The sequence below is a fragment of the Mustela putorius genome, unplaced genomic scaffold, assembly GCF_011764305.1.
Source record: "Mustela putorius furo isolate JIRA1106 unplaced genomic scaffold, ASM1176430v1.1 tig00003898_pilon_pilon_pilon, whole genome shotgun sequence".
Classification (NCBI taxonomy): Eukaryota; Metazoa; Chordata; class Mammalia; order Carnivora; family Mustelidae; genus Mustela; species Mustela putorius.
This window is the reverse complement of record NW_025422047.1, coordinates 9,344,514-9,365,968: the sequence shown is the minus strand read 5'-3', so window position 1 is coordinate 9,365,968 and position 21,455 is coordinate 9,344,514. Positions and strand designations below refer to the sequence as shown.

Genomic DNA, 21,455 nt, shown 5'->3' with positions numbered 1-21,455 from the left:
TCTCTGTCTGTCACATAAATAAATAAACTCTTAAAAAAAAAGAAAAAAAGAAAAAAAGAAATGCAGCACCGAGGGTTATTATCACGGACTAGCCACATAGCTATCTTCTACCATGGACCAAAATTCTAGACTCCCAGAAGGAAAGGTGCTCAGCACAAGCCACACTGTACAAACACTTCAGTCACAGTGAGTGCTCTTATCAGTGACAGTGGAAGGAACTCTAGTGAAATCTAAATTCCCAGAAGCCAGGCAAGGACCAACTTTGTAAGCAAGCCTTTCAAAGGACAGCAGTTAGGCCTGTTATGTTTGCTCTTTTCTATACATTCAGTAACTATCCCACAGGAAAAATTGACATACTTTCACTTGCAAGAAGACTCTTCAAAATTCAGAAACAAGCATTTAAAAAGAAGACATAAATAGAGTTGCTGTCTGAGAAATGGCTAATGCACTCATGTTAATAAACTCATAGTTATATTTGATTTTCAAGAGTTTTACTGTAAGGTACAATGAAAATATATAAAAAACAAAGGAAAACTCAATTTGGTCTCAATGAACTTGGACTCTTACTGCTTCAATATAAAGAGGGCTCTTTCAGTACTGCTAGCAGCAGAGCTTATACATGCCCATATTACAACTGGTTAGAAATAGACTTCACATAATACATACAATTAGGCAAAAATAAAATTGACAAGTCACTTGGCATTAACAGTTTGGACATGAACTTTAGAAGTAAAAGGTAAAGAAGGCATTACAACATCATGTTTATGCAGATAATTTTCTTCTGCTAGTATTTTGGGGATAGAAGAGGAAACTTCCTTTTGTTGTTCTCGCCACTTGAGTATATTCTCTGCCAGTTCTTCTGTCTCAGTCACCAACATATCCATTTTTGCTAAAGCCATACTCTGTAGTGTTTGAAAGAAGGGGAAAAGAGGAGAAATTACATTTGTCATCAATATATCATTATTATATCATAAATGGTTATGATACCAAAAGTTCACACCTGACCTTTTCTACCCCCTTAATACAAAGGCTTCTTAAAATTGTGTCCTCCTGGGGCGCCTGGTGGCTCAGTGGGTTAAAGCCTCTGCCTTTGGCTCGGGTCATGATCCCAGGGTCCTGGGATTAAGCCCCACATCAGGCTCTCTGCTCAGTGGGGAGCCTGCTTTTCCCCCTCCCTTCTCTCTGCCTGCCTCTCTGCCTACTTGTGATCTCTGTCTGTTAAATAAATAAATAAAATCTTAAAAAAAAAATTGTATCCTCCCTACTTATTACAGAACATGCTTTTTCTTTATAAATTCACCTAAAAAACTGTGTCCTCCCCACTTATTACAGAACATGCTTTTTCTTTATAAATTCACCTCTTCTTTGTCTTCAATTATCACCTCAAAGCAAATGACCCATAATCTGTATTGTAAAACCTACCCCCTTCCTAAAATTCAGTCCCATATTTGTCTACTGAGTATCTCTGAGTGTACATTCAGTATCACAAACTTGATTTTATTGCAATTCAACAATGATTGAAGATTTACTTTCTGTGGAAGGCGCGTGAGAAAACAAGGTCATTAGCTTTTTTGATTTCTTGATCCTACTCACCCTCAAGTCACCAAGGCTAGTTACTTCGTTACTTTGGATGTGTCTCTTGTCCAAAGAGTAGACACATTCTAGAAATTTGATGTCCCAAATCTCAAAGTCTATATAATCTTTTGTTTTCCTATGCTTTAAATCTTTTATCTGAATGCTTGTATTTATTCTCCAAGTTTCTCTGCCTTTGGTTCATTTGCCTAGTCCTCTAACCTACAGTTTATCAAACTTTAATGGGTGTAGGAATCACCTGAGGAACTTAATAAATTATAGATTCAGAATCTGAATGTCTAAGGTGAATGAAGTCTGCAATTCTGCATTTCTAACAAGCTTCCAGGTGCTGCTGAGCTCTCTGCCCATACTCTGAGTGACTCAGTGTCTTCTACCCAATATTGTCTCCATTAAAGTGTAATTCTGATCAAGTCATCACTCGTCTGTGCCCTTCTCTAAAAACAAACCAAACCAAACAACCATTTAAACTGTTGAATGTTCCCCAGTATTCAAAAGTCTCAACTTCTTAGTCTGGTTTTCAAGGCATTCCATAAATTAACCATGATTTAATCTCCCTTTCAATACCTTTAAGGATCAGCCAAAGTGGAGTACCACTCTTCCCCCAAACTGCCAATGCTAATTTTCATGTCTTTCCTCACATTGCTGCTTTGGACCAAACTATTCTTTTTGATACAAATTTCATTGATTTTTCAAGCTTCAGCTCACTACTAACTACTAACTACTATGTAAAACTTTACTGAAGGGGCAGCTGGATAGCATATGTCTTCAGCTCAGGTTATGATCCCAGGGTTCTGGGATCAAGCCCCAAACTGGGCTCCCTGCTCAGTGGGGAGTCTGCTTCTCCCTCTCCCTCTTGCTTGTGTTCTCTCTCTCTCTAATAAATAAATAAAATCTTTTAAAAAAATAAAATAAAATAAAAACTTTACTGAAGCATTCTTACCCCCATTCTACTCCCTATCTCCCTAAAGTAGAAACAATCCCTCCATTTTCTTTGCTTAATATACAGGACCTTCTTTGTAATTCTCTACTATATCCACTGCACAAAAATAATATTATAAAACGGATAGTATTTTAGAGCTCACTAAACCTTGAGAATTTGAGGGCAGGGACTTGTCATATCTGTTTCTCTCTCCTGATAATTATGGCATAACCCCTTGAACAATAAAGATAACACATATTTATTAAATATTAGAATAAAACAATGTAAAATGACTTCTAAAAAAGCTCTAAAAAGACACTTTAATTTTAAAAAATAAGTCATTTAGAATATTAGCTATCAAAAAGTTAAACAAAGGGGTGCCTGAGTGGCTCAGTTGGTTAAGTGTCCAACTCTTGATTTTGGCTCAGGTCAGGATTACAGGTTTGTGAGATCAAATCCTGCCATCAGGCTCTGCACTGGGTGTGGAGCCTGCTTAAGATTCTTTCTCTGCCCCTCCCCACCTTCTCCCTCTCAAAAAAAAAAAAAAAAAAAGGTTAAAGCAATCACACATTTGAGATTCTAGTATAAAAGAACTAAAGACAGCCAAATGTAATGTGAAGTAGCTGAGATACTTAAATGCTACTGTTAATACTCACCATTTTCTTTAGATTTTCATCTAAATGAGGGATATTTTTAATTGTTTCAAGATGGTTTTCTAATCTTTCAATGAAAGTTACTGCCAATTCCAGCAAATGTACCATACAGCTAAAAGAGAGAGAAAAAAGTCAACTATTTTTTTTAGTTTGTGTTCCTTTTTTTTTCTTTTCAATCAGGACTTTTAATATAAGAGAACTACAATCAACCCAGTGAGCCAGTAATAACCTTTCTGCATTCATGGAAATACCAATGATAAAAATATCATTTTCTTTCACTTTAAGCAGAAATTAACTCGTCATCCATACAGAAAAACAGAGACAATGCTAATTTGGTACCCACCTAATATGAGACAAAACTTAATGTTAGTAATTTTCTCATATAATTTTCCTAGATTAAATCTCATTCCATTTCAATCTACTCATTCTCCATGAAGGGTGAAGATAATAAAGATAAATGTACTTGACTAAAACTATCTACACCTAAAACCACTTTGAATCTTCACATTTGCAAAATGCTTTAAAATCATTACTCAGTTCTTCTGATATATATAATGTATAATATATACATTAATGGTATTTTACTATACTGAATAGATAACTGAATATATCCACAAGAATGGGCTTTTTACATCTATTCTTTTACTACAAGATAACAAATCTGACATTTAAGAGAGAGGTACTGATTTGCTAAGGGTCAGCTAGTGAGGCACTGATGGAGAAAGTTAGCAATCAGATTCCCAAATGTTTGCTTCTTTACTGTTGTTTTTATTATACTTGTATGAGGAAAAGAGGAACAGAAAGCATCCCCACTCTATGGACTGGGAAACTGAGGCTAAAACAAATCATTTGCCCAAGGTTTTGAGGCGTACAAACAGCAGAAATGAGAGCAGAACTCATGTTTTTTTTTCTTTTAGCTGACATGGTTTTCATCTCTCTCTGCCTACACTCCCTAAGAGAATTTTTACATATAGGTACGATTAACACAACAATAAGCTTACTTCATAGAAAATGGTCTATACATGATAAAAATAATTTTTATCCATCTTACTAGATGTTATTGATCTAATTTCTTTCATTGAATTCATTATATCATTCCCAAAATACAGTGGGCAAAAAGAATGCCTTTCTCTTCACCACAGCTTAACTCTTTAAAAGCAGAAGATTTTTTTTCTGATTGTATGTATCAGCATTAAAAATAATGATAACAGATATAATCACTATATATTGTTTAATAAATTATGCTATGAAATAACTACTAAACAACAACAACAAAAAACTAAACCCTCAAGAAATATGTGTAACCACTAATTTCAACTCTTTAGTTTAACCTGTGATAAACAGCTTCAATAGGCAAGTTTTCCTGGCACGTGGGTTTCAACAGTCTTTGCCTGAGGGACCTCTTCTCTTTTAGCACCGCTTCCAAATGATTATTCATGCTTTGCAGAGTATGACACTTCTGAGCTATACAAACCAGAAACCATAATTACAGTTAGCAATATGACAAGTTTTAAAATCACTAATAATTTTTTTTGCTTTGGTTTGACACTACCAATGTCAAAAATTAATCCATTTCCCCCTAAGTATCTCCCCTTTGCTATCTTTAATATCAAAACCAGTTTACTTTCAATGATTTTTTTTTAAAGGATTTTTTTTTTAAAGAATTTATTTATTTGACAGAGAGAAATCACAAGTAGACGGAGAGGCAGGCAGAAAGAGAGAGAGGGAAGCAGGCTCCCTGCTGAGCAGAGAGCCCGATGCGGGACTCGATCCCAGGACCCTGAGATCATGACCTGAGCAGAAGGCAGTGGCTTAACCCACTGAGCCACCCAGGCGCCCTCTTTTTTTTTTTTTTTAAGATTTTATTTATTTATTTGACAGAGATCACAAGTAGGCAGACAGACAGGCAGAGAGAGAGAGAGAGAGAGAGAGAGAGATGAGGAAGCAGGCTCCCTGCCAGAGCAGACAGCTCGATATAGGACTGGATCCCAGGACCCTGAGATCACGACCTGAGCTGAAGGCAGAGGCTTAACCCACTGAGCCACCCAGGGGCCCCGCAATGATTTTCTCTTATTTTGCTTGCTGACAACCAAATCCAGTGCTAAATTCTTTGTCTTCATTATTCAACTCTGTATCTATTCAGGTTTTTATAGCCAGAGCCATATTCTTCACATAAAATCTTTTCTCATCTCTGCCTCTAACATTCTACATGAAATTAAAAAAATGAACATGTCTTCAAGCTATTTCTGATTATTGCAATATTTTGATCACAATTCAATTAATGCTTCCAACTGATTCTTTTTTTTTAATCATTCTTTTTATTTTGAAAAATTTCAAACTTAGAGGAGTTTTATTGAACTCCCACATACATTTCACCTAGACCCACCGTTAACATTTACCTACATCTTTCTTTCTTCACAGACTCAATACATGTATTTTTGCTGACCCATTTGAGAGTAAGTTGTCAATACCAAGAACTTTCACCTCTAAAACTTCAGCATGTATTTCCCCAAAAAGGAACATAATCTTACGTAAATTCAAGTATCAAATTCAGAAAATTTAACATTGGAACAATACTACCAGTATTTAATACAGTCCATATTGACATTTCACCAAGTAACTCAATAATGTCCCTTATAGCAAAATGAATTCGTAATCAAGTATTCAATCCATGACCACATTGTACTTTGGCTGTGGAGTCCCTCTAGTTTCCTGTAATCTGGAAAGTTCTTCAGCCTTTCTTTGTCTTTCAAGCTTTCCTGAATTTGAAGAGCTCTGACCTGGGTCACTTTTTTTTTTTTTTTAAAGATTTATTTATTTATTTGACAGACAGAGATCACAAGTAGGCAGAGAGGCAGACAGAGAGAGAGGAGGAAGCAGGCTCCCTGCTGAGCAGAGAGCCCGATGTGGGGCTCGATGTGGGGCTCGATCCCAGGACCCTGGGATCCTGACCTGAGCCGAAAGCAGAGGCTTTAACCCACTGAGCCACCCAGGCGCCCCCTGACCTGGGTCACTTTTAATGCTATTTGCACTACAACCAACAGAATTTCTATTTGAGCACAGAATATAAGATTTTATTAGCTTTGGGCTAATACCTAAAAAAATTATGGTATATTGTAATTTTATTGCCTGGTGCATATCCAAGGTAATTCAAGAAAAAACTGAAATTCCAATGACTACCCATTTCATCAAATTACTTACCCAAAAAGGAAGGATGAACAACATCTGCTGTATCTTTTTCTAGTCTTAAAAGTTCAATTTCCAAGTTTTTCTACATTGAGAAGAAAAATAATATTGAGTTCATGTAGAATGTTGCCTGAAGGCTTAAACTTTAGTAAAAAAGGCATAGTCTTTAACCCATGAATATGGGGGGGGGGTGCGCAGGGAGAGGAGGATTTGTTATGAGCCCAGGGAATTTACTGAAGATTTTCATTTTGGTGTTGAAGCTGTACTGCTGCTACTGCTACTACTACTAACTATTACTATGACTGTTACTACAAAGAAGTAAACACTTACCCAGTTATGTGCTAGACAATGTTCCAAGTGTAAGAGAACTACTGCTGGAATCAATTAATTTTTTTTTCCTATACTAGAAACAGAAAGTACAAAGTCCAGGGGCACCTGAGTGGCTCAGAGGGTTAAAGCCTCTGCCTTCGGCTCGGGTCATAATCCCAGGGTTCTGGGATTGAGCCCCACATCGGGCTCTCTCCTTGGTGGGGAGCCTGCTTCCTCCTCTCTCTCTCTGCCTCTCTGCCTACTTGTGATCTCTCTCTGTCGAATAAATAAATAAAATCTTAAAAAAAAAAAAAAAAGAAAGTACAAAGTCCAATATAATATACCTGGTAGATTTCAGCTTGAATATCTGTGATCTGCTGTAGTCTGGAGAAGTTTGCAAAGTAGGAAGCTGATTTCTTGGATATATTTAACATCTCCTATTGGTAAATGAACAGAAAGTAGCAGTGTGTCACAAAGTTTCTGTGCGCATTTGAATAGCACCCCCATAGGCTTAAAACATGAGGATTTATTTATTTATTTACCTACTTACTTACTTATTTTTAAGATCTTATTTATTTGACACACAGAGACAGCGAGAAAGGAAATATAAGCAGGGAGAGTGGAGAAGGAGAAGGCAGCTTCCTGCAGAGCAGGGTGTCCAGCACGGGGCTCGATCCCACAACCCTGGGTTCAAGACCTGAGCCAAAGGCAGACATTTAAGGACTGAGCCACCCACGTGCCCCAAACATGAGGATTTATTATGTCCAACACAGCCTTTGAAAAATGAAGTACAGGGGCGCCTGGGTGGCTCAGTGGTTTAAGCCGCTGCCTTCGGCTCAGGTCAAGATCTCAGGGTCCTGGGATCGGGTCCCGCATCGGGCTCTCTGCTCGGCGGGGAGCCTGCTTCCCTCTCTCTCTCTGCCTGCCTCTCCATCTACTTGTGATTTCTCTCTGTCAAATAAATAAATAAAATCTTTAAAAAAAAAAAAAGAAAAGAAAAATGAAGTACAGAGAGTAACAGTAGCAATGTATATTCCTCTTTTTAAAATACTCACTATCTGCGCAGCCAAGTAGCTAAGTGGGTTAAGCGTCAGGCAGGCTCTAGGTTTTGCCTCAGGTAGTGATCTTGGGGTTCTAAGACTGAGCCCCACATTATGTTCTGTGCTCAGTGTACAGTCTGCCTGGGATTCTTTCCCTCTTCCTCTCCCTCCTCTCTGCACCTCAGTCTGTGCCTGCTCTCTCATACCAAATAAATAAATATACTTTTTTTTTTTTAAAGATTTTATTTATTTAGGGGCGCCTGGGTGGCTCAGTGGGTTAAAGCCTCTGCCTTCGGCTTAGGTCATGATCTCAGGATTCTGGGATCGAGCCTCGCATCGGGCTCTCTGCTCAGCAGCCAGCCTGCTTCCCTCTCTCTCTCTGCCTGCCTCTCTGCCTACTTGTGATCTGTCTCTCTGTCAAATAAATAAATAAAATCTTTAAAGAAAAAATTTTAAAATTTATTTATTTATTTATTTGAGAGAGAGCAGGGAGCCCAACAGGGGGCTTGATCCCAGGACACTGAGATCATGACCCCAGCTGAAGGCAGATGCTTAACTGAATGAGCCACCCAGGTGCTCCTAAATAAATCTTAAAAAAAAAAAAAAAAGAGTAAAAGAAAGAAAGAATTATGTTCTTTAAAACAAAAGGCACTAAATAAGGACGCCTGGGTGGCTCAGTTGGTTAAGCAGCTGCCTTCAGCCCAAGTCATGATCCCAGCGTCCTGGGATCCAGTCCCACATCGGGCTCCTTGCTTGGCAGGGAGCCTGCTTCTCCCTATGCCTCTACCTGTCACTCTGTCTGCCTGTGCTCGCTCTTGCTCCTCTCTCTCTAACAAATAAATTAAAAAAATCTTTAAAAAAAAAAAGGCACTAAATATTCACTATCACAAATCTTTTGGCCAAATATTTAAAAAATAAGAAAACAAACAAGACTCAATCACTTTGTCCTATTTCCTCAAGTACTCTGCACAATACAACTGCATTAGTAACAGCTGATAAGGTTAAGAAGGATGAGCTTGAGGTTGATGGAGAATTGCCTCTACACAAATCAACAAAACCTAGCCTCTGACCTTCCTGGGGCTAAAGTCAAATATTTTCTCACCATGGAATCATTTATCTGATTCATTAAATGACCTCTATTGGCTATAATTCATTCATACTGTCTCTTTTCACATACTCATTCTCTTAAAGGAATGTTTTGTCCAGGTGGAATTATTCTTCTAAAAAGCTTACTCCCTCCTTTTATGCTTTAATTCTATGCAAAATACTGCTTGCATATATTGCCTCCTTAAATTGCAGGTTACTTCAGAATAAGAATATTGTTCATCCCCTGGCTTCATCCATGAATTTCTGTATCCTCTTCTTCTTTTCAAGAATATTAGCACATTTAGAGATCTTTAGAGATCTTATGGGAAAAAGGGTGAGAGAGGATAGTCTATGAACTAAATGCAGCCCACTGCCGATTTCTGTACAGCCCATAAGCTAAGAATGTTTTTTTAATTTTTTAAAGCTGGGAGAAAAAAATAAAAACATGAAATTGAAATTTCAGGATCCAGAATAAACTCAACTGCACCCATTCATTTACTTATTACCTCTGGCTTCTTTCACACTACAATAGACAAGATACAACCATATTGACCTAAAAGCCTCAGATACTTACCCTCTGGTCCTTAATAGCAAAAATTTGCTGACCAATGACAACAGATTTTATAGGCATTCATTGAGTTAGGCTGTAGAAGACTAAAGGATGGATTGGAAGGAAAAGCTTTCTAGTACTAACATATATGTGGAAAGAAGGGGAAGAAGAATCTGAATATGTAGTTTCCTACATAAGTGTAGAAGATCTTGATGGCTATGACAAGCAATTATAATGCAGGAAATTTGAGTAATTCAAGGCTTCATGGTAAAGAAGTAACATGATGATATATAATATATATCTTAGAAATTTAAATGGGGATGGTATGGAAAATAAAAGTAATTAGGCTGGGGGGCAGTAAGGAATAGGGAGTGACTAATGAATATGGGGGTTTTCACTGGGGTTGATTAAAAAAAATGTTATGAAAATAGTTGCACAACACTGTGACTGTACTTCATGCCACTGAATTGTACACTTTAAGAATGGTTAACATGGTAAGTTTTATGAGTATTTCACCACCAAAAAACCCACGACTGAGGCACCTGGGTGGCTCAGTCAGTTAAGCATCTACCTTGGGATCCAGCCCTACATTGGACTGAACCTCCCATCAGGGTCCCTGCTCAACAGGGAGTCTGCTTCTTCCTCTGCTCCTCACCCTGCTCATGTTCTCTCTCTCTCTCTCCCCCTCTTGTCTCTCTCTCAAATAAATAATAAAATCTATTTTAAAAAGGGCAAATCCTGGCTGATATGGGGTACCAGGGATAAAGTCAAGTCAATAGATATTCCATTAAATGACGAAGATAACACAAGTTATTTTACTGATGGCAAAATCGAGGTTTGGGAGAGCAAAGCACGAGTTTAACTTCATTCTATAAATATGTATCATGGCTGAAATGAGGATGAATCTAATCTACTGAATTCCCATCATATCAGCATAACTCTTTTACTCTTCTTTCTGCTCTTAGGCAGAAGATCAATGAAAAGTAAAACATCTCCCATTCCTCATCGTAACTTACTTGTAGTCTGGTATCTCTTCATCCCTCCCTGCGTATATGCTAATCTTAACTGAACACATGCAAACGAGTAAACTGTTAGGTTCAACAGCATGGTAATGGAGCTTAGCCAAGAACATGTAAGAGAAACCAATGGAAAAGTGAGAACATTCAAGGGAAAGACAAAAGGAGAGGAAAGAAAGAGTAGCCAAATTTCTCTAATTCTAACATTTGAGGATTGTGACTTAACCTTGTATCTTAAAAAAAGGAAAAAAAAGGCAAGGATTGGGGACTACAGAAAAGTTTTTACTGTTGTACTGTTTTACTGTTGTACTGCCAATATATATTATACACTTTATATGCCAGTAGGGTAAAGGGACACCCAATATGAAAGGATCCTGATAAAGGGAGTCTGTTTAAGGTATTTCTGTTCATTCTGTTGCTAGGCACAAGAAGATGAAATCTAAGACTTTTATGTATAATATAAAAATCCTGATAATACTGTGTACAAAGTACATATATGTATAAACTTGTGTTTGGGGGCATCCTTTCTTCTTTTTTGTCCTTTCTACTTCATACTGAATTCTACCTAAGGGACATTAAAAGGGAGGCAGTATAGCAGAGAAATTAAAAGCAGAGGCTTTAAAGTGGGGGAGGGCAGAGGTGGGCAGGACACACTGAGAAAATAATATATATATAAATGTATATATTTATACAGAATTTATATAGAAAATTTATATATATAAATGTATAAACATACATATAAATAATGTCTACATATATCTCTATATAGTGTATGTGTATGTATTCAATCGACCTACCATAACTCACTAAAGCTTGCCAGAAAAATAGCTAGGATGTAAGGCCACTAAAGTAGTCCTAGGGCATAAACGAAAACAAATACCCCATTTATCCCACAGAGAGTTAGCTATACTTTCTTCCACTAAATCATTCCCCAATGGATAGATCAAAACAAAACACAAACAAGTTATGTTTTCTGGAAGAGTTATCACAATTTCAAGCATCACTTGATTTTTTTAATGTACATGGGATGATGTGCACTTAAGGGATAGGCTAAAGAGATCATATAACATCGTTTTGAAAGAACCAATGCTAAATCCTCCTAATAAAAATAGGTCTTGGGGCGCCTGGGTGGCTCAGTGGGTTAAGCCGCTGCCTTCAGCTCAGAGTCCCGAATCGGGCTCTCTGCTCAGCAGGGAGCCTGCTTCCTCCTCTCTCTCTCTGCCTGCCTCTCTGCCTACTTGTAATCTCTCTGTCAAATAAATAAATAAAATCTTTAAAAAAAAATAGGTCCTCATATGTAAAGTTTGCTTAAAGTAAAATCATACTACAAATCTGTAAGGTTTCCTCATTGGGACTAGTTGTGTAGTAAGATTGTAAAATGGTCTTAAACAGATTTTTACCTGTAGGCAAAACAGGTAACTGTCCAGTTAGTGCTACTTAAAGGACACTAGACAATGCTCTTCACAACAACTTCTACCCCAACAAATACCTGACTTATCAATGTCAAAATTCTCTTAGGTGTTTATTTCTTCTACCAATACACTCTAGAGGGTAAGTCCCAAATGTCTTACAGTATGTTTGCCAAATTACTTTGTTACAGAACTAAACAATGTGAGACTACCAGGCGATTTGGTAGGAAGAAAACAGGAGGTAAGAGAAGGTGAGAACTGGTGGAGTTTTGTAGTTATGTTCTGCCTACTTTCCAATGCATTTATTTGTACCCCCTCCCACCCCCAATCCTTAAGATCTGGTTACTAGAACCTCCGTTAATCTACAGGAATTCTTCATCAGAAGTTTAAACTTTTTCAAGATAGTGTCATAGTATCACCTATCACAGTTCATCCCAGAGATGATACAATGTGTCAGAAAAGGGAGAGCACTGTGATCTGTTTCACTGGTTGAGTGACCTTGGGTAAATTTCTTGCTCTTCTTAACGAAACAAAAAAACCTTTATGGGGGGGGAGAGAACGCCCATGCGCAAGCGAGGACGGACAGAAGGAGAAAATCATGAAGTAGACTTCCTGCTGAGCGCGGAGCCCCACATGGGACTCCATCCCCAGGCCCTCGGCCGAAATCAAGAGTCAAGAGTCTGAGGCTTAACCAATGGAGTCACCGAGGCGCCCCTTTACATTCTTCATCTTAAAAATTAGTGTACAGTAGGGGCGCCTGGGTGGCTCAGTGGGTTAATCCTCTGCCTTCGGCTCGGGTCATGATCTCAGGGTCCTGGGATCGAGCCCCACATTCGGCTCTCTGCTCGGCAGGGGGTCTGCTTCCTCCTCTCTGCCTACTTGTGATCTCTGTCAAATAAATAAATAAAATCTTTAAAAAAAATTAGTGTACAGTAGGGGCATTTGAGTGGCTCCGTCCGTTAAGCCTCCCACTCCTGATTTCGGATCAGGTCTTAATGTCAAGGTCGTGGTATGCAGCCCCAACCTCCTGCTCAGTTGAGCAAGGAATTGGCTTGAGATTCTTTCCCTCTGCCCCTCACCACCCTCTTTCTCTCTTTTATCAATCTATCTATCTTTTAAAAAACAAGAGTAAGGTACAATTCTCTAATGACTCTTCTAAATATCTTCCATCATGTTCATACAGCTAATTTCTGCGGATGATTTTACCTTTCTACTTTTCTATTTCCTTTTTAGTGAAAACCCTCAACTTGCTCGTTATCTCAAAATTTCTTTCCCTCAATCTCACTTTCCCCATTCCCTTGTCACTTCTGCCACTTGGATTCCATTATTCCTGCGTATCTTTAATTTCTTCCTCTATTGGCTCCTTTCACTTTGGCATATTAACATGTTCTTCTTGCGGAACCTAAAACTACAACTAAAAAGCTGGGACTAATGTGCCTCTTCTCTGATAATTACTCCCCTCCTGCATTCACCTTCCAAGGTCTTCCTGGTACTTCTCAACATTTTTAAAATGTTTCTTTCTTTCTTTCTTTTTTTTTTTTTTTTGCCTTTAAAGTTGTGTGCTTTTCCTGAAGCTCTCCTGTACCCAGCATCTCCCGCCCCAAATATGTTTCAATACCTCAAACAAGCGTTTGGAAGCGTTTAACACTTAATCGTATTTCCTAACCCCGGCACCCATTACTATACAGAGGCGCTATCACTGGGTGAGAAAAAGCAGGAGAAGACTGATCTTTATTATCCCTCAAGAACTGACCGAGGAGGTCATGATCTCAGAGTCCTGGGATCGAGCCCCACGTCTGGCTCTCTGCTCAGCGGGGAGCCTGCTTCCCCCTCTCTCTGCCTGCTTCCTCCTCTCTCTGCCTGCTTCTCTGCCTACTTGTGATCTCTCTCTCTGTGGAATAAATAAAAATCTTTTTTTTTAAAAGATTTTATTTATTTATTTGACAGAGATCACAAGTAGGCAGAGAGGCAGGCAGAGAGAGAGAGAGAGAAAGAGGGAAGCAGGCTTCCCGCAGAGCACAGAGCCCGATGCGGGGCTCGATCCCAGGACCCTGAGATCATGACCCGAGCCGAAGGCAGCAGCCCAAACCACTGAGCCACCCAGGCGCCCCATAAATAAAAATCTTAAAAAAAAAAAAAAAAAAAAAAAAAAAAAAAAAAAAAAGACATGCTTTAAAAAAAAAAAAAAAAAGAGAGAAAGAACTGACCGAGGATAACTCGCCCGCGGACACTTGGAACATCCTCTGCTCGGAGCCCCGCTTTCGCACAACCACTACAGAACCGTCACTACTGTTGCCTGGAAGGGCCTCCATTGGCCTCTACTCCACCACAGCCCCCACCCAGCACCCTCACACATAGGCCCGCCGCCCAGCACCACCACCTCACAGCCATCTTCTGTCTCCACCGCCGGCACCCCCTTAATGACGCCATCGCCGTCCACGCACCTGAGTGACCACCCCTGAAGCAACTAAATGGCCCAGCAGTAGCCCGGCAGCACTCGGAGCGGACGCGGCATCCCAAGGGTTCGCAGCAGCCATGGCTGGGACCCACCTCCCCGGCTCCCGCGATGAGTGAGTGGAACGCAGAGCGACCGCGCAGCGCGGATCGATGACGTCACCGGGCGTTTCCGCCCGGGTGGAAGCCCGGGGAGCTCATCCCGGGCGAGCGCGGGCCGCGGGTCTTCCCTTGCTGAGCCGGCTGTGAGCTGAGGGGTAGGAGACGAGTCCCGCGCTCCCTGATCATTTGTAGGCTTTAGCGGCATCAGGCCTCAGAACAGCTGTAAAACTTGTTGGGCGTGGTGGTCGGGCTGTTCTTCCCTTTCTTCCTTGCCACTTTTAGTTGGTCCCCAAGATCTAGGAGTCGGCAGGAGGTGACAGCTTGGCCAAAAGACCCAGCCGAGAAGCGGATGGGGTGGCTGGGTGCCTGGACTGAGCGGTGACAGCTGCGCTTCCTTCCTGCAGGCACCTGAGCCGCGGTCCTAGGATGGGAAACAGTGCCCTCCGCGCTCATGTGGAAACCGCGCAGAAAACTGGTGTCTTTCAGCTTAAGGACCGTGGACTGACCGAGGTGAGACTGGGAGGGGACGGACCAGGGAAATTAAAGGGAGAGGGACTGCGGGGGTGGCGAAGTTAATCGGTGAGGGATTCTTCGCGCTGTGAACCCCTTTCTCCAGTTCCCCTCAGAGCTGCAGAAGCTGACCAGCAATCTAAGGACCATCGACTTGTCCAACAACAAGATCGAGAGCCTACCGCCTATGATTATAGGGAAGTTCACTGTGCTGAAGAGCCTCTCCTTGAACAACAACAAACTGAGTACGGCTTTTGCGCCTGGGAAGCATTTGCTAGTGATCAGCTGTTAAGAAGGGTGGTTTTCTCTTACAAGCTGATTTTTGTTGTTATGAAACCGCTCTGAGAGCTCAAGACACAGAGTGCTTGAAGCGATCTCGTAATTACATCTACACGCCTCCTCTGGTGTGTAATGATTGGTACTGGCTTAATTTGGACTTGAAAGGGAAGACCATCTTTGGGATGTAATGTAAACAGAGCTAATTTTGCAAATTTAAAAAAGGGGATGGAGTGGGAAGGGGGAGCCTAACAAATCCCACAAAATTGCTGTCGGATTCTGCAGAGGTCCTTTTATAAAAGGAGCCCAATATATACATAAATGCTTTCCTGTATTTTGATGGCACCCTCACTTTCTGAAGACTATGTTGGTAAAATGCAATACTTAAAAATGGCACAAAATGTTGGAATTTAATTGATTTTTATTGATAGGAGGCATATAAGGTGGCCATGTAGTTTTTCTAGACTTTGTCTAAAGTGTGTCTCAGCTGTATCATTTAGGTTTTTAATTTTTTTTCTTTGCCAGCTGTTCTTCCTGAGGAGTTATGCAATCTGAAAAAATTAGAGATGCTAAGCTTGAACAACAACCACTTGAGAGAGCTACCATCTACCTTTGGGCAACTGGCAGCCCTCAAGACCCTGAGCCTCTCTGGGAACGAGCTTCGAGCACTACCACCACAACTCTGTAGCCTCCGGCACTTGGATGTGGTGGATCTCTCCAAGAATCAGATTCGGAGCATACCTGACATAGTAGGGGAGCTTCAGGTCATCGAACTCAATCTCAACCAGAACCAGGTCTAGAGCTTAAGGGTTTTTTCTTAGATCATGTGGGTTTACAGTCTTCTGTAATCCGTTCTTCTCTAAACTGTAGTCATGGAGCTGGGTATCAGAGGCTAGATGAGCAGTAAAGTCAATGGGCTGGACTATTTCAAAGCTCAAAGTGCTATAGAATTAGTTGAGACACTGTGTGTGTGTTGCATAGGTGTTTTCAGGAGAGTGGGATGGGTAATGGGGTAGGATAATTTCAAAAGTTAAACTATATCACAAATCTTGAAGAATTCAGAGCCTCTTCAAATATGCCTCATCATCTTGCAGGGAGCTATGTCAGGTAGAGTGGGAAAGAGGCTTTTTTTTTAAAAGATTTTATTTATTTGACTGAGATCACAAGTAGGCAGAGAGGCAGGCAGAGAGAGAGGAGGGGAGACAGGCTCCCTGCTGAGCAGAGAGCCCAATGCGGGGCTCCATCCCTGGACCCTGGGATCATGACCCAAGTTGAAGGCAGAGGCTTTAACCCACTGAGCCACCCAGGCGCCCCTGGAAAAGAGGCTTTAACTCATAAGTTCTTGGAGTTGGACAAGACAGATAATTCATTGTCCCTTTATTGACCTCTTTCTCAAGCATGTCCTGATTTTACTGAAAATTCATAACTGACAGGCTTTCTGGCCCATTTCATTGTTGGATAGCTTTAATTGAAATAATTGAAATTGGTTTCCATTACTTTGGAAGCTCTTTGGTTAATAAGTATCTGGAGAAATAATCCTTGGTCAAGATGTAAGGCTTAAATGATGAAACATTAAACATAGTGAGACTAAGTGGCCTTTTTACTGCATACAATTCTAGATTTGCATAGTCCAATACAACCACCACACATGGGTGTTCAAATTTGGATTTAAATGTGCTATGGTGAGAGCTGTGAAGTGTGTAAACCTGGTGATTCACAGACCCCTGGGGCTAAAAATACATTATATATTTATAAAAAAATAAAAAATTAAAAAAAATTAGATTTAAAAATTAAGATCCATTTTTGCCACTAGCTATATTTCAAGTGCTCAAAAGCTGTATGTGGCAACCATATTGAACCACAAAGATAAACATTTCAATCACCCCATTCACCTACGCTGCTGCCCTATTATCACTGGTTCTGATTTTAGTGTGCACCACGTTAACCAGAAGAGCTTGTGAAGACATCACTGGGTCCCCACCCTCCACATTTGTGATTCATTAGGTCTGGAGTAGGGTCCGAGAATTTACATTTTTAAAAAAGACTTTTATTGGGAATCTTGGGTGGCTCAGTTTGTTAAGTGTCAGCCTTTGGCTCAGGTGATGATCCCCGCATCCTGGGATTGAGTCCCAAATTAGGCTCTTTGCTCAGCAGGGAGCCTGCTTCTCCCTCAGCCTGACCGTTCTCCTGTGAACATGTGCACTCTGACAAAATCTTTAAAACAATTATTTTTATTATTTTAGAGAACACACGTGCATGTGCACACACAAGCAAGGGGGAGGGGCTGAGGGAGAGAATCTCAAGAAGACTCCCAAATGAATGTGGAGTCCAACATGGGGCTCCTAAGATCATGACTTGAGCCAGAATCAAAAGTTGGATGCTGAACTGACTGAGCCACCCAGGCGCCTCTGACAATTTATATTTGTAAAAAGTTCCCAGGTGATGGTCTAAGATACCAGGCAGAGTAAATATAATGTGATGACTTGGAGAATTTAAAGAGCAAAAGAGGTGAATGAATCAAAGATTAATTGTTCAAGGCCCTAAAAGAAGAGTGGTGCTACTGAGTGGATAAATGGATATCAACTGAGTTGATCATAATGGTGACTCATCCCAACCGAAATGTTTTACTAAAAATTAGACACACAGGAAAAAATAGACATGAGCAAATATGAATGTAGATAAAGATTTTCAGGTCTTAACAGAAGTGATAGCTTTAAGAAAGGATGAGCTTTTAAGGAGGAAGTTTAGGAAAAAGATCCAATATTAAGTATTAGACTGCTGCTTGAAAATGTCCATGGGGGGGCACCTGGGTGGCTCAGTGGGTTGAGCCTCTGCCTTCGGCTCAGGTCATGATCTCAGGGTCCTGGGATCCAGCCCCTCATTGGGCTTTCTGCTCAGTGGGAAGCCTGCTTCCCCTCTCTCTGCCTGACTCTCTGCCTACTTGTGATCTCTCTCTCAAATCTTTAAAAAAAAAAAATGTCCATAGGAACAAGGGGTGGGGGAGCCAAAAATCAGCAGTAATTCAAAAGAGAAGTCCACTATTTAGGTACAAGAAGGAGTTTCAAAGAAGTGGTAGATGGTAGTCAAATCCAATAGGGAGTGAGTACAGTGAATCCTTGACTTCGGCAGTATAGCAGCACCGCGACTATGTACACATAAAAGACTGGCAGTGAATGTAAATGCACCAAAACGTTTATGGTGGTAGATTAGAGGTAACTTTTTTCTTTAAACTTATTTGACTCTCAAATTTTCTGTAATCAACAGTACTTTTATTAGAACATTTTTGTTTCTAAAAAGCCACTGGTAACCTTCAAACAGCATCTTTTTTTCCAAAAAGTGGAGGAGGAGTAACAGAAGCTAGATAGCACAGGCTTTGGGAATGAGTAGGTGGTGAGAAAATGGAGGTGGTAAAAGAACTAGGACAAATGGTCAAGTTTTTGTTTTAATTTAGTAAAAAAATATATGTATACAGTAGTGCTTTTGCTTTTTCATAGGAGTCTTTTGTTGTTCAATAGATATCACAGATCTCAGTAAAGATCTCTTGCTGTCCTCGCCTTAAAGTTCTTCGCCTGGAAGAGAACTGTCTTGAGCTCAGCATGCTTCCACAGAGCATTCTCAGTGATTCCCAGATATGTCTGCTTGCTGTGGAAGGCAACCTTTTTGAAATAAAGAAACTTCGAGAACTGGAAGGATATGATAAGGTATGTATCAGTGTACTTCATCACTGTTCCAGAGAGGACAATGGTGAAACTACATGAATGTTTATAGCTACAGGGTGTATGTATAATCCTGTTTATGTCAGCAGGATTTGTTCCCCATTTTGGAGGTGGATTCTAAAAATTAGCCAAATGGTATTGTGCCAAGATAACTTTTCTTCCAAGTAGCTTATTATAAAGCATTTTTGTCTTTTGATGGGTGTCCTCTTAAAATATAAGGGAAAAACCCAAAGCTGTGTGCTTTAAATCTTCATTTAGAATAGGTCGATTTTGTAGGAAATGAAAAAGACCATAGCCAGTAAAATCCTAAATGGAAAAAATCACAAAATCCCAATTTCGAAAAAAGGCTAATATTTTCATATACCAAAATACCATATTCTTCTTTTATAATTTTTTAGTACATGGAGAGATTCACAGCCACTAAGAAGAAATTTGCATGATGTTCTCCAGGAGTGTGGGAAACTTACAGGACACTGACATAGAATCTCTTGCAATCTGGCTGACTCAGAGGCTCCTGTTGTCAAGGATTATCTGCAGTATGGAGATGATGCTCCTGCAGATAATATTTCTGTGATCTTTTTCCTTTCAGGGCTCGTCTTAAGCAAGCTAAAAAATCAAGGGACAGTGAGTCTCCTCCATTTTGAGTCATGGGTAGGATAAAGGACAGTGTTGATCATCAAAACCATCATTAGTCTGGGTTTAAGAAAATCAGTAGCTCATTACTATTTACACAATGAAGGATGCTGCTTGGTAACAGAACCACTCCATATCACAGCTTGAAATTTCATGTTTAGTTTCGGTGTATGAGCGCTTTCATAAAGTCAGTTGCCATTCCACCTGTGTTAACATTTCATATTTTTATGAAATTTAAATAATTTGTGAGAGGCTACCATGGTTAATCTAAGGGCTTATGATTTTATTTCAGTCCATCAGTTCAAATGCAGTGTTTATACTTGGGTGTTAGAATGTACATAAATATGTGACTGTCTTGATTAAAAGTGTACTGTGTCAGAGAAAGCACCAACACAACACTAAGAGATGTTCCCCAAGGCTGCAGTAGCAAATTTTTTACTATTGCATGTGCCTTATTGGTAGGGGGCTCTGAAGAGCTAAAATCATATATGCAAAACTTGTAAGATACAAAGGGTTGTCATAATCAAGATTTTCCTGAAGCTTTGTTAGAAATAATCTTATTTCTGATAATCCTTTTCCCTTTTTGTATTTATAATTCTAATCAAATTACCTATCAAAACTACTGCTACAATATTTTAAAATAACCTATGTTTATAAAGTTTATTCTCTGGATGCAAGAATACACTAAATAAAGAATTTTTAATGAACTTCGGCTGGAAAAAGGGTTAATCCTTCAAAGGAAGAAGGCAGAACTTTAACTTGTATGTGGCCCTTTGAAAGTAAACTGATTGGAAAGAAATGTTTCATGTTCTTGTTAAAGTGCAGGAGTACTGAAATGCCTTCATGTGACTGATAAATACCTTGCAAGTACTGGAACCATGCTTATTAAGAGAAACTAAAAGTACAAAGGTAGATGACTTCTGGTTGTTACTGACATGAACATTTTGGAAACTACCACTCTAATGTTCATAGATTTTGTATTTGCCAGGGCAATTTAGCATGTATTGTCAGTTCTTGTTTTATAAACCTAGTTTAACCATTAAGTCAATAGATCATAACAGCTTCATGTTTATATGCATAAATCTCTCTACTTGAAATCTGATCCGGGTATTCCATATTTCCCATGTTATTTTCTGTTTCTCACCATGGGGAGGGATGGGCTGCCAGTTTATCCTTAGCAACTGAGTTTTGCTTTTTGTAAACTTCAATGCTTAATCTTTTGGTCTACTAGACAATGTTTCTCTAGGTTTTTTTTTTTTTTTTAATCAGCGCTTAACATCTAATAAATCAGAACTTCTAAATAACTTAAATGTCCCCAGACATTTAATTATTATTTGGAGTTAAAAATATCTCCCATCTCTGAGAATCAGTGACCGCTAGCTTTCACAACTTGAACCCAGCCTTATTTCCAGATACCCTTTCTTCACTCTCATTTTACCTGCCCAGTCATACCAGATTATTCTGCTCCTTAAACCCACAGTGTGCGCCTCCCTTGTAATTGCCTTTACATTGTTTGCTCAGTCAGGAATGCCCTGTCTCACCAAATGTGCTCCTTCTATCTAAAACTCATTTTAAGTCTAAGCCAAATTAATTGCTCCCCCATCTGTTATGATAGCACTATATTCATCTGTCTCTTGCTAGAAATGAGCTACTTGTGGGCCTGAACTATGTGAAGTAACATGCCCAGATTTATAAAGCACAAGTATTTACTCACCTATGAGCCAACATAATGAAGTTGGTTAACCCGTGTGGGGTCTGGAGACCCATATTTGTTTGGCCACCAACCTGAAGTTACCCACTTTCTTTTAGAGCCTGGTTAGAAGTCAGTGTAGTATATTAAGATCATGGGCCTTGGAGTCAGAAAGATCCTGGTTTGAATACACAGTCTGTCATTTACTAGTTTTGTGAATTTGAGCAATTTATGCTCATCTGTAATATGGAGAATACCTCCAACCATTCAGGTTAGAAGGATGTAGTAAAAAGATACATAAAGGCATTTTAGA

At 39.7% G+C, this 21,455-nt stretch overlaps 2 protein-coding genes across 5 annotated transcripts; one reads left to right on the top strand and one right to left on the bottom strand.

The window, feature by feature from the left end:
- Positions 1-452: 452 nt before the first annotated feature.
- On the bottom strand, positions 453-14,323 carry HAUS2 (HAUS augmin like complex subunit 2). Of its 4 annotated transcripts, none has more exons than XM_004751202.3 (6): positions 14,206-14,323; positions 7,005-7,097; positions 6,367-6,436; positions 4,497-4,629; positions 3,169-3,277; positions 453-902 (listed from the first exon to the last, which is right to left on the bottom strand). In XM_004751202.3, exons 1-6 carry the CDS (start codon positions 14,296-14,298, stop codon positions 693-695), a joined length of 708 nt encoding a protein of 235 aa, XP_004751259.1. In that variant the 5' UTR covers positions 14,299-14,323; the 3' UTR covers positions 453-692. The 4 variants fall into 4 exon arrangements, with proteins under 4 accessions (XP_004751259.1, XP_004751258.1, XP_004751260.1 ...); XM_004751201.3 differs by lacking the exon at positions 14,206-14,323 and adding an exon at positions 13,969-14,136; XM_004751203.3 differs by lacking the exon at positions 7,005-7,097 and having other exon boundaries at positions 14,206-14,314.
- Positions 14,324-14,360: 37 nt separating this feature from the next.
- LRRC57 (leucine rich repeat containing 57) lies at positions 14,361-20,756 on the top strand. The gene is made up of 6 exons (XM_004751205.3): positions 14,361-14,472; positions 14,722-14,827; positions 14,934-15,072; positions 15,629-15,897; positions 18,619-18,804; positions 19,218-20,756. Exons 2-6 carry the CDS (start codon positions 14,744-14,746, stop codon positions 19,257-19,259), a joined length of 720 nt encoding a protein of 239 aa, XP_004751262.1. The 5' UTR covers positions 14,361-14,472; positions 14,722-14,743; the 3' UTR covers positions 19,260-20,756.
- The last annotated feature ends 699 nt before the right edge of the window (positions 20,757-21,455 follow it).